This window comes from Gigantopelta aegis, chromosome 9 (assembly GCF_016097555.1).
Source record: "Gigantopelta aegis isolate Gae_Host chromosome 9, Gae_host_genome, whole genome shotgun sequence".
NCBI lineage: Eukaryota > Metazoa > Mollusca > Gastropoda > Neomphalida > Peltospiridae > Gigantopelta > Gigantopelta aegis.
In genome coordinates, this window is record NC_054707.1 from 70,698,113 (window position 1) to 70,713,774 (window position 15,662).

General features: G+C 39.6%; 1 protein-coding gene across 1 annotated transcript in view; it reads left to right on the forward strand.

Moving 5' to 3' along the window:
- The window catches only part of LOC121381371 (calcineurin-binding protein cabin-1-like), a 77,689-nt gene extending 62,499 nt beyond the window's left edge, over positions 1 to 15,190 (forward strand). Inside the window, exons 33-42 of the mRNA XM_041510657.1 lie at positions 465 to 626; positions 1,809 to 2,018; positions 3,130 to 3,222; positions 3,855 to 4,000; positions 6,467 to 7,772; positions 9,207 to 9,317; positions 9,666 to 9,829; positions 10,811 to 11,048; positions 12,918 to 12,995; positions 14,244 to 15,190. Coding sequence (XP_041366591.1) covers positions 465 to 626; positions 1,809 to 2,018; positions 3,130 to 3,222; positions 3,855 to 4,000; positions 6,467 to 7,772; positions 9,207 to 9,317; positions 9,666 to 9,829; positions 10,811 to 11,048; positions 12,918 to 12,995; positions 14,244 to 14,783 — 3,048 coding nt within the window. The 3' untranslated portion in view covers positions 14,784 to 15,190. The remainder of the gene's footprint in view (positions 1 to 464; positions 627 to 1,808; positions 2,019 to 3,129; positions 3,223 to 3,854; positions 4,001 to 6,466; positions 7,773 to 9,206; positions 9,318 to 9,665; positions 9,830 to 10,810; positions 11,049 to 12,917; positions 12,996 to 14,243) is intronic.
- Positions 15,191 to 15,662: the final 472 nt, after the last annotated feature.

Genomic DNA, 15,662 nt, shown 5'->3' on the forward strand with positions numbered 1-15,662 from the left:
ATATGGTATAAGACTACTGAGTCTGTGTTTAGGAAGGGCAACAATTCAGAAACTAGCACAACAGCAGTGACAGTTGTACCAAACCAATATTTAAATATCTTAAGTAATCGAACATTGGTTTATATGATTTCCACCTTGACAACTCATTCAATTATAACCTAAAGTTTGTATTGAGTTTGTATTTTAATGACGGGAACAGTGTTTTCAGCAGTGTTAGCAAAATAAAATATAACATAATTTTAATGTTTTTATTGCAAATCTTTAATAAATAATTTCTTTAATACTTGATGAAGTGACTATCAGAAAGTGTATTAGTTCACCATGTAACCAATTAGTGATTGGTTCTCGTAAACTATTGACAAAGAATTGTGGTCTGCAAAGCTACTAAATAAAGTTACACATAAATGATTTTATTTTTCTAGTATTAGAACTCATGTAAAGATGGATAACTCTTTTCACTGCAGATGGAGCTGAGAATGGATAGTCCAATCCACAAAAAGTCCATCGCAGCTCTCCGATGTTTCCGACGATCTGTGGAAATTGATGACTCGCAGAAGAATATTTGGATAGAGTATGGATCCTTGTCTTACCAGCTGCATTCTCATGCTTCAAGACAGCTAAAAATGGTAGCGATATTCTTCAGTTCATTCTGGGAGTAGCAGTACATAAGGCCTTCCTATTAGCTTCATACCTACCTATGTGATTGCCTTTTTCTAACTGTAAACATCCTACAATTTAATTCAGAACTTTTTGTTTTTTAAATAAATAAATAATTGTTTATTTGGATTTATGCATGGTATTGTTTTTAATCGACACACATAACAGTCACATGAATTTTAATGAGCAGTTTCACTTCAATAGTAATATGTCATGACTTTCAATATGTTTATTAAAACATGACATGGAATAGGAAGGACGAGAGAGTCTTTTATAGCATTTTTCTCTCTTCCCCCCCCCCCCCTAACATCAGTTTACATATCAGTGTCTGAAAGTTATAATACTAGAGCAAAATCTTAGGGATTTTATAAAAAAAATGTACATTGTCTTATTCAACTTATTGTGCTAGCACAACCAATATGCTTTACAACCCAAGTCATAACCTCCCTGCAGAATTGTCTTGCCTTGCCAGATGTATATTAGTATTTTATTAATTTTTTTATATTTATAGTAAAGCTTGTTTCGGCCAGTGCACCACAACTGGTATATCAAAACCTGTGGTATGTGCTATTCTGTTTGCACGATGTTGCTTGTAAAAGATCCCTTGTTACTAATAACAAAATATAGTGGGTTTCCTCTCTAAGACAGTATGTCAAATTTACCAAATGTTTGACATCCTGTTGCCGATGAGGCGAGACGTAGCCCAGTTGTAATGTGCTCGCTTGATGTGCTCTAGTGGTGTCCTTAAACAAAACAAACTTTAACTTTTCATTTCATTTAATTTTTATTTTATATTAACAGTAATATAATAACTTTATCATGGTCATTCTTCCCTCAATCATTTATGTGGTGATTCATCTTCTGAACTAGAAATCATATTTAAATGATTATAATTCTCCAGAATTAAATATGGAAATCATATTTAAATGATTATAATTCTCCAGAATTAAAAATGGAAATCATATTTAAATGATTATCATTCTCCAGAATTAAATATGGAAATCATATTTAAATGATTGTAATTCTTCAGAATTAAATATGGAAATCATATTTACATAATTATCATTCTTCAGAATTAAATATGGAAATCATATTTAAATAATATGGAAATATTGTTTAAAAAAACACCCAAAACTGAGTTTTTCTTCTAGCAAAGCTGGTTTTCACTGAACGAAGAGCTGCTTCAGATCGTGAAGGACACGGAGCAGGAGATGCTGCAGATCGCCCAGAACTGCTACTGGAAGGCGAGCGAGTGCGAGGCCGTGGGCAACGAGGAGGAGTGGCTGCACCACTACATGATGGGCAAGGTGATGGAGAAGAAGAAGAAGCACCCGCGCGACTACCTTGAACACTACAAGCAGGTTGGTGACTCACTAAATTTCCTCTGACTGTATTGGTATGTGCTATCCTGTCTTTGGTAAAGTCACTTAGTGCATTATAAAAACATGATGGGCAAGGTGATGGAGAAGAAGAAGAAACACCCATGCAACTACCTCGAACACTACAAGCAGATTGGTGACTCACTAAATTTCCTCTGACTGTATTGGTATGTGCTATCCTCTCTTTGGTAAAGTCACTTAGTGCATTATAAAAACATGATGGGCAAGGTGATGGAGAAGAAGAAGAAACACCGGCGCGACTATCTCGAACACTACAAGCAGGTTGGTGACTCACTAAATTTCCTCTGACTGTATTGGTATGTGCTGTCCTGTCTTTGGGAAAGTCACTTGGTGCATTATAAAGACTATCTTGAACACTACAAGCAGGTTGGCAGCTCACTAAATATTCTTCAACTGTCTTAATATATGCTGTGCTGTTGGCAGCTCACTAAATATTCTCCAACTGTCTTGGTATGTGCTGTCCTGTTGGCAGCTCACTAAATATTCTTAAACTGTCTTAGTATATGTGCGCTGTTGGCTGTTCACTAAATATTCTTCAACTGTTGGTATGTGCTGTCCTGTCCATAATCTAGAAGCCCTGGTCTTGGTATGTCCTGTCTTTGGGAAAGTGCATTGTAAAAACTATCTCGAACACTACAAGCAGGTTGGCGACTAACCAAGTGTCCTCTGACTGTCTTGGTATGTGTGGTCCTGTTGGTGTCTCACTAAATATCCTGTGACTATCTTGGTATATGCTGTCCTGTTGGCATCTCACTAAATATCCTGTGACTATCTTGGTATGTGCTGTCCTGTTGGCATCTCACTAAATATCCTGTGACTATCTTGGTATGTGTTGTCCTGTTGGCGTCTCACTAAATATCCTGTGACTATCTTGGTATATGCTGTCCTGTTGGCATCTCACTAAATATCCTGTGACTTGGTATGTGCTGTCCTGTTGGCTTCTCACTAAATATCCTGTGACTATCTTGGTATGTGTGGTCCTGTTCGCTATTATATGTTAGGATATATGTTATATGGTACAAGTTTGTTATTAAATATCCATTTAATTAATATTAATTATTCTTGTTTACAGGCAGCAATATATCTGCATGAAGATGAGGCTCTGTATCCAAAGAAGATCGTCTTTAACGTCAGTCCACCTCACCTGGCACTGGAGGCTCTGGAGGTGAGGACTGCTTGTCATCCTGTATAAACCACAGGAATAGCATATAGAGTCAGGATTTTTATATTGCCTGAGTGAGAGCAAGGGTTGTACATAAATCCTGATACAAGTTTCGTAAAATCAGTACGACACACACGCGAGTGTAATAATTTCTTTATTTTATCCTTATTATTGCTGTTATATTTTTATGACTAACAAGAGCTGTCTCAAAATGTTCCAGTGATTGCCTACACATGGCATACATAATTCACAATGTAACATGGCAGTATGTAACATTAAAATTATGTGAACTGCCAATTGGTTACATGTTTTGAAAATAAAATTTGCAAAGTTCAGAAGATGACTAACTTTAATGCAAGTTTAACAATGCCAGAAGTAACCACTGAACACACTCTGAAGTGGGGAATGACAGGTGTGTGGCAAGGATAGTTTGAGGTAATTGATTTGGTTATGCAGATAAAATTTGCATAACTGAACAATGCGTTACCAAGGTAAAAAAAATTCACATGAATAATTTTTCAGATACCTAACATTTTGAAATATTATCCCCTGCATAGATGCAGTTTTCTGTTTTGACAACCATTTTTTTCTGATTACTTTGTCTACATGGGTTAATGCTGTGTTGACTATTGCAGCTGTTCTACCGCCTGCACGTGGTCATTCTAAAGCAGCTGCTGAAGGAGGACGGGATGGTGGATCTGCCTCTGTACCGCGAGTACCTCACCGAGGCGGCCGACAGCCCGTTCGCTAGAGGCAAGGAGAAGAGACAGGAGAGGAGAGGGTAAGTGGAAACACCTACTGACTAGTCGGTAGAGGCAAGGAGGAGAGACAGGATAGGAGAGGGTAAGTGGAAACACCCACTGACCAGTCGGTAGAGGCAAGGAGAAGAGACAGGATAGGAGAGGGTAAGTGGAAACACCCACTGACCAGTCCGTAGAGGCAAGGAGAAGAGACAGGGGAGGAGAGGGTAAGTGGAAACACCTACTGACCAGTCGGTAGAGGCAAGGAGAAGAGACAGGGGAGAAGAGGGTAAGTGGAAACACCTACAGACCAGTCGGTAGAGGCAAGGAGAAGAGACAGGGGAGAAGAGGGTAAGTGGAAACACCTACAGACCAGTCGGTAGAGGCAAGGAGAAGAGACAGGGGAGGAGAGGGTAAGTGGAAACACCTACTGACCAGTCGGTAGAGGCAAGGAGAAGAGACAGGATAGGAGAGGGTAAGTGGAAACACCTACTTACCAATCCGAGAGGCAAGGAGAAGAGACAGGAGAGGAGAGGGTAAGTGGAAACACCTACTGACCAGTCGGTAGAGGCAAGGATAAGAGACAGGAGAGGAGAGGGTAAGTGGAAACACCTACTGACCAGTCGGTAGAGGCAAGGAGAAGAGACAGGGGAGGAGAGGGTAAGTGGAAACACCTACTGACCAGTCGGTAGAAGCAAGGAGAAGAGACAGGATAGGAGAGGGTAAATGGAAACACCTACTTACCAATCCGAGAGGCAAGGAGAAGAGACAGGAGAGGAGAGGGTAAGTGGAAACACTTACTGACCAGTCGGTAGAGGCAAGTAGAAGAGACAGGGGAGAGAGGGTAAGTGGAAACACCTACTTACCAATCTGAGAGGCAAGGAGAAGAGACAGGAGAGGAGAGGGTAAGTGGAAACACCTACTGACCAGTCGGTAGAGGCAAGGAGAAGAGACAGGAGAGGAGAGGGTAAGTGGAAACACCTACTGACTAGTCGGTAGAGGCAAGGAGGAGAGACAGGATAGGAGAGGGTAAGTGGAAACACCCACTGACCAGTCGGTAGAGGCAAAGAGAAGAGACAGGATAGGAGAGGGTAAGTGGAAAAACCCACTGACCAGTCCGTAGAGGCAAGGAGAAGAGACAGGGGAGGAGAGGGTAAGTGGAAACACCTACTGACCAGTCGGTAGAGGCAAGGAGAAGAGACAGGGGAGAAGAGGGTAAGTGGAAACACCTACAGACCAGTCGGTAGAGGCAAGGAGAAGAGACAGGGGAGGAGAGGGTAAGTGGAAACACCTACTGACCAGTCGGTAGAGGCAAGGAGAAGAGACAGGATAGGAGAGGGTAAGTGGAAACACCTACTTACCAATCCGAGAGGCAAGGAGAAGAGACAGGAGAGGAGAGGGTAAGTGGAAACACCTACTGACCAGTCGGTAGAGGCAAGGAGAAGAGACAGGAGAGGAGAGGGTAAGTGGAAACACCTACTGACCAGTCGGTAGAGGCAAGGAGAAGAGACAGGGGAGGAGAGGGTAAGTGGAAACACCTACTGACCAGTCGGTAGAAGCAAGGAGAAGAGACAGGATAGGAGAGGGTAAATGGAAACACCTACTTACCAATCCGAGAGGCAAGGAGAAGAGACAGGAGAGGAGAGGGTAAGTGGAAACACTTACTGACCAGTCGGTAGAGGCAAGTAGAAGAGACAGGGGAGGAGAGGGTAAGTGGAAACACCTACTTACCAATCCGAGAGGCAAGGAGAAGAGACAGGAGAGGAGAGGGTAAGTGGAAACACCTACTGACCAGTCGGTAGAGGCAAGGAGAAGAGACAGGATAGGAGAGGGTAAGTGGAAACACCCACTGACCAGTCGGTAGAGGCAAGGAGAAGAGACAGGAGAGGAGAGGGTAAGTGGAAACACCTACTGTCCAGTCGGTAGAGGCAAGGAGAAGAGACAGGGGAGAAGAGGGTAAGTGGAAACACCTAATGACCAGTCGGTAGAGGCAAGGAGAAGAGACGGGAGAGGAGAGGGTAAGTAGAAACACCTACAGACCAGTCGGTAGAGGCAAGGAGAAGAGACAGGGGAGAAGAGGGTAAGTGGAAACACCTAATGACCAGTCGGTAGAGGCAAGGAGAAGAGACGGGAGAGGAGAGGGTAAGTGGAAACACCCACTGTCCAGTCGGTAGAGGCAAGGAGAAGAGACGGGAGAAGAGGGTAAGTGGAAACACCTACTGACCAGTCGGTAGAGGCAAACTGAACCAAAGGTATAAAAGGCACATGATCCAGATTTAAACGGAACAGAATTAATAATAGTTTGTTTTGTTTAACGACACCACTAGAGCACATTGATTTATAAATCATAGGCTATTGGATGTCAAAGGTATTAGTAATATAACGGATTTGATTTGTTTTAAGCAAATCGAAATGCCACAATAAAGACTGTATTTATTTGGCAACTTGAAGTGCATTTTGCTTTTAATGAGCCCATATTAAATTTTTATTCCTCTTTAATATTTCAGACGTGATTTTTGCGCTGGCGATGACGGTTTCACATCCCAGACGGCCACCCCGTCATACAGTCACATGAAGGCGAAGCCTGTGTACCACATGACTCCGCAGGATCACAACTACTCCAAACAGAAGAGTTCCACGGAGAGCTCTGACTCTGATGCAGCTAAAGAATCGGACAACTCTCAGCAGGAGAACCTAGTGACCTCTTCCCAGGAGACCTCCCAGATGGTGGAGTCGGAGGCTGAACGGAAGCAGCTCGATCCGCCAGCTTCCAGCTCAACGAAGACTGTGGAACTGGTTGTGTCCTCCACCAGTGATGAGGAAATGGCAGAGATTTCATCAAAGGTCCCTGATGCTAAAAAGGATGAGGAAGAAGCAAAGATTGAGCTTATGATTCCAAAACTGGAGGAAAGTTCCACCAAAGGATTTGACTGTTCTCATCTGTCCGAAACTCCAGGTGTTGTGATGGAGTGTGAGGATGTGACCGAGACCGAGTCGGACTCGGCCATGGATGTGTATTCCGATGTCACAGATTCCGGGGTAGCAGACGGCAAGGAGCAGAATGACCCAACTGCTGCAACGAGAACTGCAACAACTGGAAAAGAGGTTCAAGATTTGACACCACTGCCAGATTTCAAATCCATTACAGCATGTTCTGATAACTCTCGGGTCACGTCAAAAGTTAGTGAAAGTTCAGATGTCAAGGTCAGTTCAGATGTCAAGGTCAATTCAGAGGTCAAGGTTATGCCAAAATCTCCTGATCAGTTAGCTAATGCTGGTGATGCACCAGTCATCTCGAAAGACACTGTAGAGTTAAATCGTGAAGTCAAAGACCCCAGAGATGCAGTAAATGGATCCAAACCTTTATCTTCAAAACCGTTAATAAAATCTGGCCATGTTTTAGAGCCAATCATTATCACAGACACAGAATCATCTGTGACGGGTAGTTCTGCAGAGGAAGAAGATGGTGATGGTAATATTGAGGAGAAGAAAGAAGTGGAAAGAGAAACTAAAGGTCCGATGGATGTCGACACAAAATATTCTTGTCAAATAGAGATTTCAGCCGAGCTGAATTCTGAAGTGAAAATCTCCGCTAATGAAGCCAAATCATTAAGTCCCAAATCAGGGGACGAGGACCTGGGGAATGTTGGGACCTCGGAGGAGAGTTTGTCTGCAGATAAGAAGGAAAATTTACGCAAGGAACTGATAGACATGTGTATTAGTGGCTTGGAGCTCTGTGCTGTGAGGTACCCAACACATTACAAGACCTTGTACAGACTGGCTCATATCTACTACTGTTCACCCTTTCATAAGGTAATAAGATTTCAAAAGGTTAATGTTTTTGAGTGAATGTTCTCTAAAGTTTTTGATTTATATTTACATCTATTAGACGTAATGTTTTTCCCAGGATTTAGGTTTATAGTAAAAGCAAACAGCAAAATAAGGCAACTTTAGCATGCCAAAATGAAAACTTCTGGATTTAAACTTAAAATTTTATCTAATTACAAATAACTGGCCGTTAGCAAGGAAAGAGTGGCAGCAGAAAGAAGATAATTCTAAATAAATAAGAAGAATAAATCGTAAATCGTAAATGATATGTATCCAAATTGGCATGTTTGAACTTAATTGGATTTACCAGTGAGATAATTTACCTGGCCTCAAACAAATGCATATTCCCTTACGGTCTCACTACACAGATCACTTCCGGGTGAGAGTAGATTGATCACGGTCCACTATAGTTCCTAATTGTGACACAAGTTGTGGTTCACATATTCACTTCTAGGAAATGGTGAAGAATTAAAACAATATGTATGTTTAATGGTAAGCCCTCTGGCTGTATTTTGCCAATGTTATTTTGTAATATTGTACATTGACCTTTTGGGACATGGGTGTATAGCGCAATAGACAGCCGGAGTCAATTGGTTAATGAACCACCTGTTCGAACCGGTATTACAGCCAGATGTCATATAGCAAAAACCTGAGATGGAAATGTTCTCAATTTTGGAGTGAAAATAAATGCTTATATAATGTATGTTGGCAGTGGTGTATGTTGTTAGTGCCAACGAGAACCCATTCTATTGGCAATCTTCATTTGAAGTTGGGCAATTTGACATGGGTTTCAATGGCAGATGACATCCATGTGGTGAGACCTAAGGATAGTAGTCTGGTCCAAACATCCCAACAGCCAATGGGATGGCCTAAAGTTCTTCCAATGAGTCCTCCTTCCTGTTCTGGTCACGTGACTGTAACTTCCTTCTTTTCCCTGAGCATTTTCTTTTCCATCTTTTTATTATAATAATATGAACTGGCATGTGTATTCAAATTGACGCTCATTGTCGCTCTGTTTTTATTACTTTGGTTCAAAGACTTTACAAAGTTAAAATAACAAGTTTTAACAAGATCTTACCCAGGCATTGGTTTCATACATGTTGAATGCATGCTGTTAAAATTAATAACCGTGATTATTAAAATAAGCAAACATCATCAGGCCTACTCTGTATTCTGGATGACACTGTTTCTCGTTACCGGTCATGAGATCGCTATTACGCTAATTGAATATTTGGTATTATTATTATGTTTGAGGTGTCGGATAGATTATGTAACCATTTGTTCACACCAAAATTTTAGCCAATGGCTAATTTAGCTACCGACAGCATGAGCCCTGTTATTGAAATATAATGTAGCTTTCAGTGCCAGGTATATCTTGTATTGGATTGTTTAGTCATGTTAAGTCTTGTTTTATTTTAGAACCTGGAATATGCAAAGGATTTGTTGTTGGGCAATGTTCGCTGGCAGTCAAAAAAGCACATGCCAGCTCCGGGGTTATTGAGTGAAAGGAGGTTAAACAATTTCTTCCAGGCAAGTATATTTAGCTAACCATAAGGATATAATTATTAGTTTATTATCTAATTTCAGCTTGTTTTGTATAAAATAATTTCAACAAGGTAGATTAAATTGGGCTTAAACTTTTAAAAAAAACAAAGACAAAAAACCAAACATTTAATAAATTATAGTAATTTAAAGAGTTTCCAGCTTTTTAAACAAAAATTCTTTATTTTTATATATGCACACTGCTATTTTATTTGACATAATGAATTAATTTTTGTGACAAATCTATTATGAAATATATATTCACAAGATTGATAATCTTTTCTTGTTTGTTAATTTGACTTAGACTTCAATATCTGTAAAATTTTATTTTGGTAGGGTATTTGGAAGATCCCCACACAAGAAATCGACCGGTCTGGAAGTTTTGCGACTCACAACAAGAGGAGTGTACAGTTGCTACTGGAGATCTTACTGGAGTTGAAAGACTGTAATACGTTGTTTCAGATACATATACATATGAACAGACACCCGGACGCTGGCAAGTATGTATCACTCCATTCATTGTTTACACACATGGATGGGATTTAGCCCAGTCGGTTGAGTGCTCGCTTAATGTGCTTGCATCACAGGATCGAACCTCCTCGGTGGATCCATTCAACTGATTGGGTTTTTTCTCATTCCAGCCGGTGCACAACTGGTCAAAGGCCGTGGTATGTGCTTTCCTGTCTGTAGGAAAGTGCATTTAAAAGATCCCTTGCTGCATTAGGGAAATGTACTGTAGCAGGTTTCCTCTGATTACCACGAGTCAGAATTACCAAATGTTTGACATCCAATAGCCGATGATTAATTAATCAATGTGCTCTAGTGGTGTCATTAAACAAAACAAACTAACTTTGTTTACACAGTTACATGTGGCTAAGTTGTGATACCATTTCACAAATAAGAATGTTGGAGACAAAAGAATATAATTACAAACGTTCTGCCTTTATACAATTTATTCTATTCTGATTGGACATCACTAAAAACTGAATCTTATTTTTCAATAAACCTAAAACATTTATGTCATTAAATCAAATTAGACGTCATTACATAAAACAGGTCATGGAAAGAATGTTAGAAACTGATTTGTGTGTATTTTTAACCAAATAGGTCATGTAGCTTTTAATTATAAAAATTGTTAGTAATATTTTGTGAATTTATTGATATATAACAGTGAAATTTGGTATAAAATTGCTTTGCTATGTGCTACATGATTTTATACAATTTATGACGGTTATATATCGATAAATTCACAAAAACATGACGAACAATTCTTATATAAACAAGAACAAAATTCATAATATTCCTTGTTTATGCCTTTCTATTTTGGGGTGGGTTTTTTCAACTGTACGAATATTTTAATTTCAGAAAGTTTTTCCATGATGCAGAAGATATATTTTTGGCCAAGGTACTCTGACTACTTAAGCTGAATTTATCTTTGATTTTTGTTTTGAAATATACACCGTTCCAGTCGTTTGTTGCAGGAAGTTTTTGCGTGACGCGGAGCGTGTGTACCTGGCTAGGATGTCATACCGATATGCGCTGGATGCGGTGGCGGCGCGGATCGAGGAGTGGGATGAGGAGGAGGAGGAGGAGACTCAGCTGAGATTCCTCACGCTTGTCTACCGGGTCTGGGACCACGGCGTCCACAAACTCGTCTACCAGGTCGACAAGGCCAACGAACTCTTCCCAGTCGTCTACCAGCTCACACGGCCAGATCATGTAAGAATGTATTGTTGCTGCTTTGAATTATATATGTATATCTACTACTAAGATGTCTACCAGCACATACAGCCCAATCATGTAAGAACATTCTGTCACAGCTTTGAATTATATATATATATATATATATATACCACTAAGGATGTCTACCAGCTTATAGAATCATGTAAGAACATTCTGGTATGTGACCCAATCATGTAAGAACATTCTGTTGTAGCTTTGAAGTACATTAGGAAATAAAATTAAGATTTAGCTATGCTAAGGACAACTATCAACTTACACAACCGATCATGTAAGAACATATTGTCACAGCTTTGAAATATATTATTAATATATATTGAGCTACCACTAAGGGCAGCCAGGATCACAGTCAATGTGAAATGTATTTAATAGGGCCTCCACGAGTCCAAAATATTGGACTTGAGTACTCGAGAGTCGAAACTCGACCCGGACCCGAGTACATGACACTTGCACTAAATGATAATAAGACTAAGGAATAAGGTAAAATGGCACTATGCATCTTTTTAAACACTAAGGCATATTTTTTACTATTAGAGCCGTTTTTGATAACTGAAATCAAACATTATTTAGATTTTATTGTTTAGATTATCTATTTTCGTACATTTGAAGGTTTTTGGTCTTCCTGGTGTTTTTAATATCACAAATTGCATTATATCTGAGAAGTAACAGTTATGGAGTTGAGTTTTAGTCTATTTTTAGAGGGTATTTTACCATTTCAAAGTCACAGACTCTGTTTCACTCAATTGTAACTTTATCCAAATGTGTTACAGATTTGTAGATTAACTAAACTTAGTGTTAATTTTCACGGGTTGAAACTAGGGTCTGTCCCTTTAAATCCAGCACTGAACATGGATGCCAAATTATGCCATAGTATTGCATTCTATACATTCGACTTTTGATGTCAAATTATGCCATAGTATTGCATTCTATACATTCGACTTTTGATGTCAAATTATGCCATAGTATTGCATTCTATACATTCGACTTTTGATGTCAAATTATGCCATAGTATTGCATTCTATACATTCGACTTTTGATGTCAAATTATGCCATAGTATTGCATTCTATACATTCGACTTTTGTATTCCCTCTGTGTCTCATAGCCCTATAATGTAACTGGCGACAAGCATATGGCAAAATGACATAGAAAGGTATAATTACATGAGAATGCTCTTCCTTGCACAGGTACTCAAGTCCTGTAAACAGACTCAAGTCTTGCTAGAATAGATCTGTGCCTGAGTACTCGTGGAGACCCTGGTATTTAACATGTGATTTTAGACATTAAAAAGGCTCCGTTAGTTGAAATATCTTACAGTGATAGAAAACTTAGGACAGCCTCTTTACATTATCATGAATCTATTTGAAATATGGGGCGGGACCTAGCTCAGTGGTACAGTGCTCGCTTGATGCACGATCGGTCTGGGATCAATCCCTGTCAGTGGGCCTATTGGGCTATATCTAGTTCCAGCCAGTGCACCACGACTTGTATATTAAAGGCTGTGGTATGTGCTATCCTGTGTGGGATGGTGCATATAAAAGATCCCTTGCTGCTAATTGAAAAAGAGTAGCACATGAAGTGGCGACAGGGGGTTTCCTCTCAATATCTGTGTGTCCTTAACCATATAACCGTAAATAAAATGTGTCGAGTAAAACAGTTCCTTCCTATTTGAAATATATGTACTAATTTATTCCTTTTATACGAGATAATACTGGAGATAATACTGGAAACCAACATGACTCAATATAATGCACACATGCATGGATAGATTAAACGTTGATTGGAGTGTTACAAGTCACATCTATGTTGGTTTTTATATGAAAATAAACATCTTACTTTGCATTTTTAAGGTTGACCCTTGCCAGCCAGTGATAGAGCAAGCTGTCAAGTTCTGTCAAACCAGGTTGAACAGATCTGCTTCTTCACAGGTACGAGTCAACGTATAATAGAGCAAATCCAGCGCCCAGTAGAGCAGGTATTTTACATCCAGTGTATGCACCGATCAGTGGCACGGGACACGAAATGTGGGTCGTTTTCATCAGTGATGGATCCAGAGGGTGGGTGGGGATGTCAATCTTTCATCATTTTCATTTCATTATTTACTGCGTTAATATTTGTTGTCTATTTTTGAGACCTTTTTTCCATTAACTCGATTCCACATGTCACTTATCATGCATCAGGGAATTCTCCTCTGATCAGCTGTTTTCCTCTCCTTTCCTCCAAAATGTGTCAGATGGCACAGATTTTAACCTTGGATTTCAAGAATGTCCGGGACCCCTCTAGATTTCCTATTTTTTACAGTTCACCAATTCCCACCCCTGATGCATGTTTGCGTGTGCTGAATTATTTCGATATGCATGTGAAATCGCTTGAATGGAAAGTGGGCCTAATGTATACCGAGTGTATAATACGTAGCTATATCTAAAGTCCCTAACAGCTTCTTGACCAATGCCTTGGATGCTCCATAGTCAAAACTGGAGGGATATTAACTGATAAACTTAGAATGAAAGTAGTTTGGCAATGCATTATATAGACTCTACATGTAGAACATTAATAAAAATGAATAAAGCTTTCTTACACATTAATTGAGAGAATACATGTAGATGGGTCCTATCACTCTGCAATATCCTGATGGCGAGTGTGTTCTGTATTGTGATTGGTTAATTACATTCTTTTTCCGGGATCAAATGAAAATAACACACGGAAAGCTAATGACTTCATTAGCAAGTGATTTCATAAGCAATTGGAACAGGCGAAGTTGACGATTCAAGGGTTTACAGTTAGATTGTAGACAGGTATTTTTTTCAAGAAATACCAAATATACAGTTAGTTCTGTAGAAAAACAATTCAGTTTACAACAGACATAACCATATGGAGTTTTTAGATTTGCAGGTGTTATTTGATCCTGCATTTTTGACCTGCATTGTGCAGTATTAGTGTAAAGCCATCCAACTAGTTTTTCATGGCAATTGCCTAGACACCAAAGCCAAACTGTCCAATGAAATTAAAACTACTGAAACTCTTGCTCTCTATGACATTAAAGTTAACTGAAAGTGCAAGAAGTGTTAATACATTGTTGCTTTGATTCGTCAAAATATGTTTTTCAAACTGGTAAGATAAATGATATGTGAATGCTAGTTATAGTGTTCTCACGTTTCTCACACATTTCTTTACAGGCATCAGACAGCCCGAGAACAGGTCACTCTATGCTGTTCAGCCCGCCACCACCTTCTGCCAAATCTTTTAACCAAACCAGTGTGAACACCATCATGGACACACCTTCTAGTTCAGTGAACAAACCAGGCGGAAAATCAGAGTTGTTTCAGTCTCCGAGGGCTAGCCAGCAATCAGACGACCTGTTCCAGTCACCAAGCGCAGCAAGCATCCAGTCCGACAGTGTCTTTCAGTCTCCTAGGACTGGTAGTCAGTCGGATGCTAGCACCTTGCCCACGTCCCCCAAGGGAGTTCTCATCGAAGAAATGTCCCCAGTGCCATCCCCAGCAGAGATGGGGTCCCCATCCTCGTCTCCTAATTCGACGCCGGGGACAGTGTCCGAGATGTCGTGGCGGACGCCCGTCCTGGGGGACAAGAGCCCAATCGAGATCGGCAGTGACAACAGTCAGGTGAACGGTGTGGACGAGAGTCTGGTTATCAAGTCTCCGGACAGGCTCACCATGGATATCCAGTCACACATTCCATACGATGCATTTCAGTGAGACCGTCTCCAGTTCACAAATAAGACAAGACTAATAGAGGAGCCATTTCTGTAATAAATAAACAGTGTGAATTTCCATTGCCTGGTTGGGGGCAGGTTCTGATTTATTATTTTTTATTTTTTTATTATTCTTTTTTTTTACAAATGTTTTCAAAAGTGAAGTGTACCTTGTAAATACATTCATGAAAGTAACAGGAATCATGAAATGTGTTGGATCAAATTTAATAAATTGTAAACTGAAGATTTTATTTTGCATACGACTGACAATTTATTAAAAAAAGTAGAATAATAAAAAATTACAACAAAATTGTGAAAAGATGAGACTTTACTATTTCGTGTGTATGCACACCAGCCACATGGTGTGTTATGAATGGAATACTCTACATATACATAAATATTGGTGTTCTCGGTTCGAATTTTGTTTTAACTTACATTATCGTATCTCCCATTTCACCATAAATATATGTTGTCAAAATTGGAGGACAAACACCATCAAGCCGCTAATTTAATTTTGCCTGAGAGATTAATTATGGCAAATGTTGTTAATAGCATCATGTCTGTTGCTTCAGGCAAATCACCATCTTATCCTCACCTTAAATTAAAATTGTTGAAAATAAGATGTCGACTTAATTTTGCAAATGAAAAGTAATTATCTTTTATGATAGCTCTTAGGATGGTTGTGAACAGGATTTAGGCACAGAAAATCTGAAACAACATTAATGCCATGTCCAGTATTAGTGTTGGGTGTGAGGTATACGAACTCTGCAGTGTATCTGGCTGTTTGTCCCGAATTTGCAAATAGAACTATCTTGTTTAAAATGTCAGTTTATATTTAATGTTTCTGCTAATCCCAACTGGATTTTACCTCCCAATAAAATAA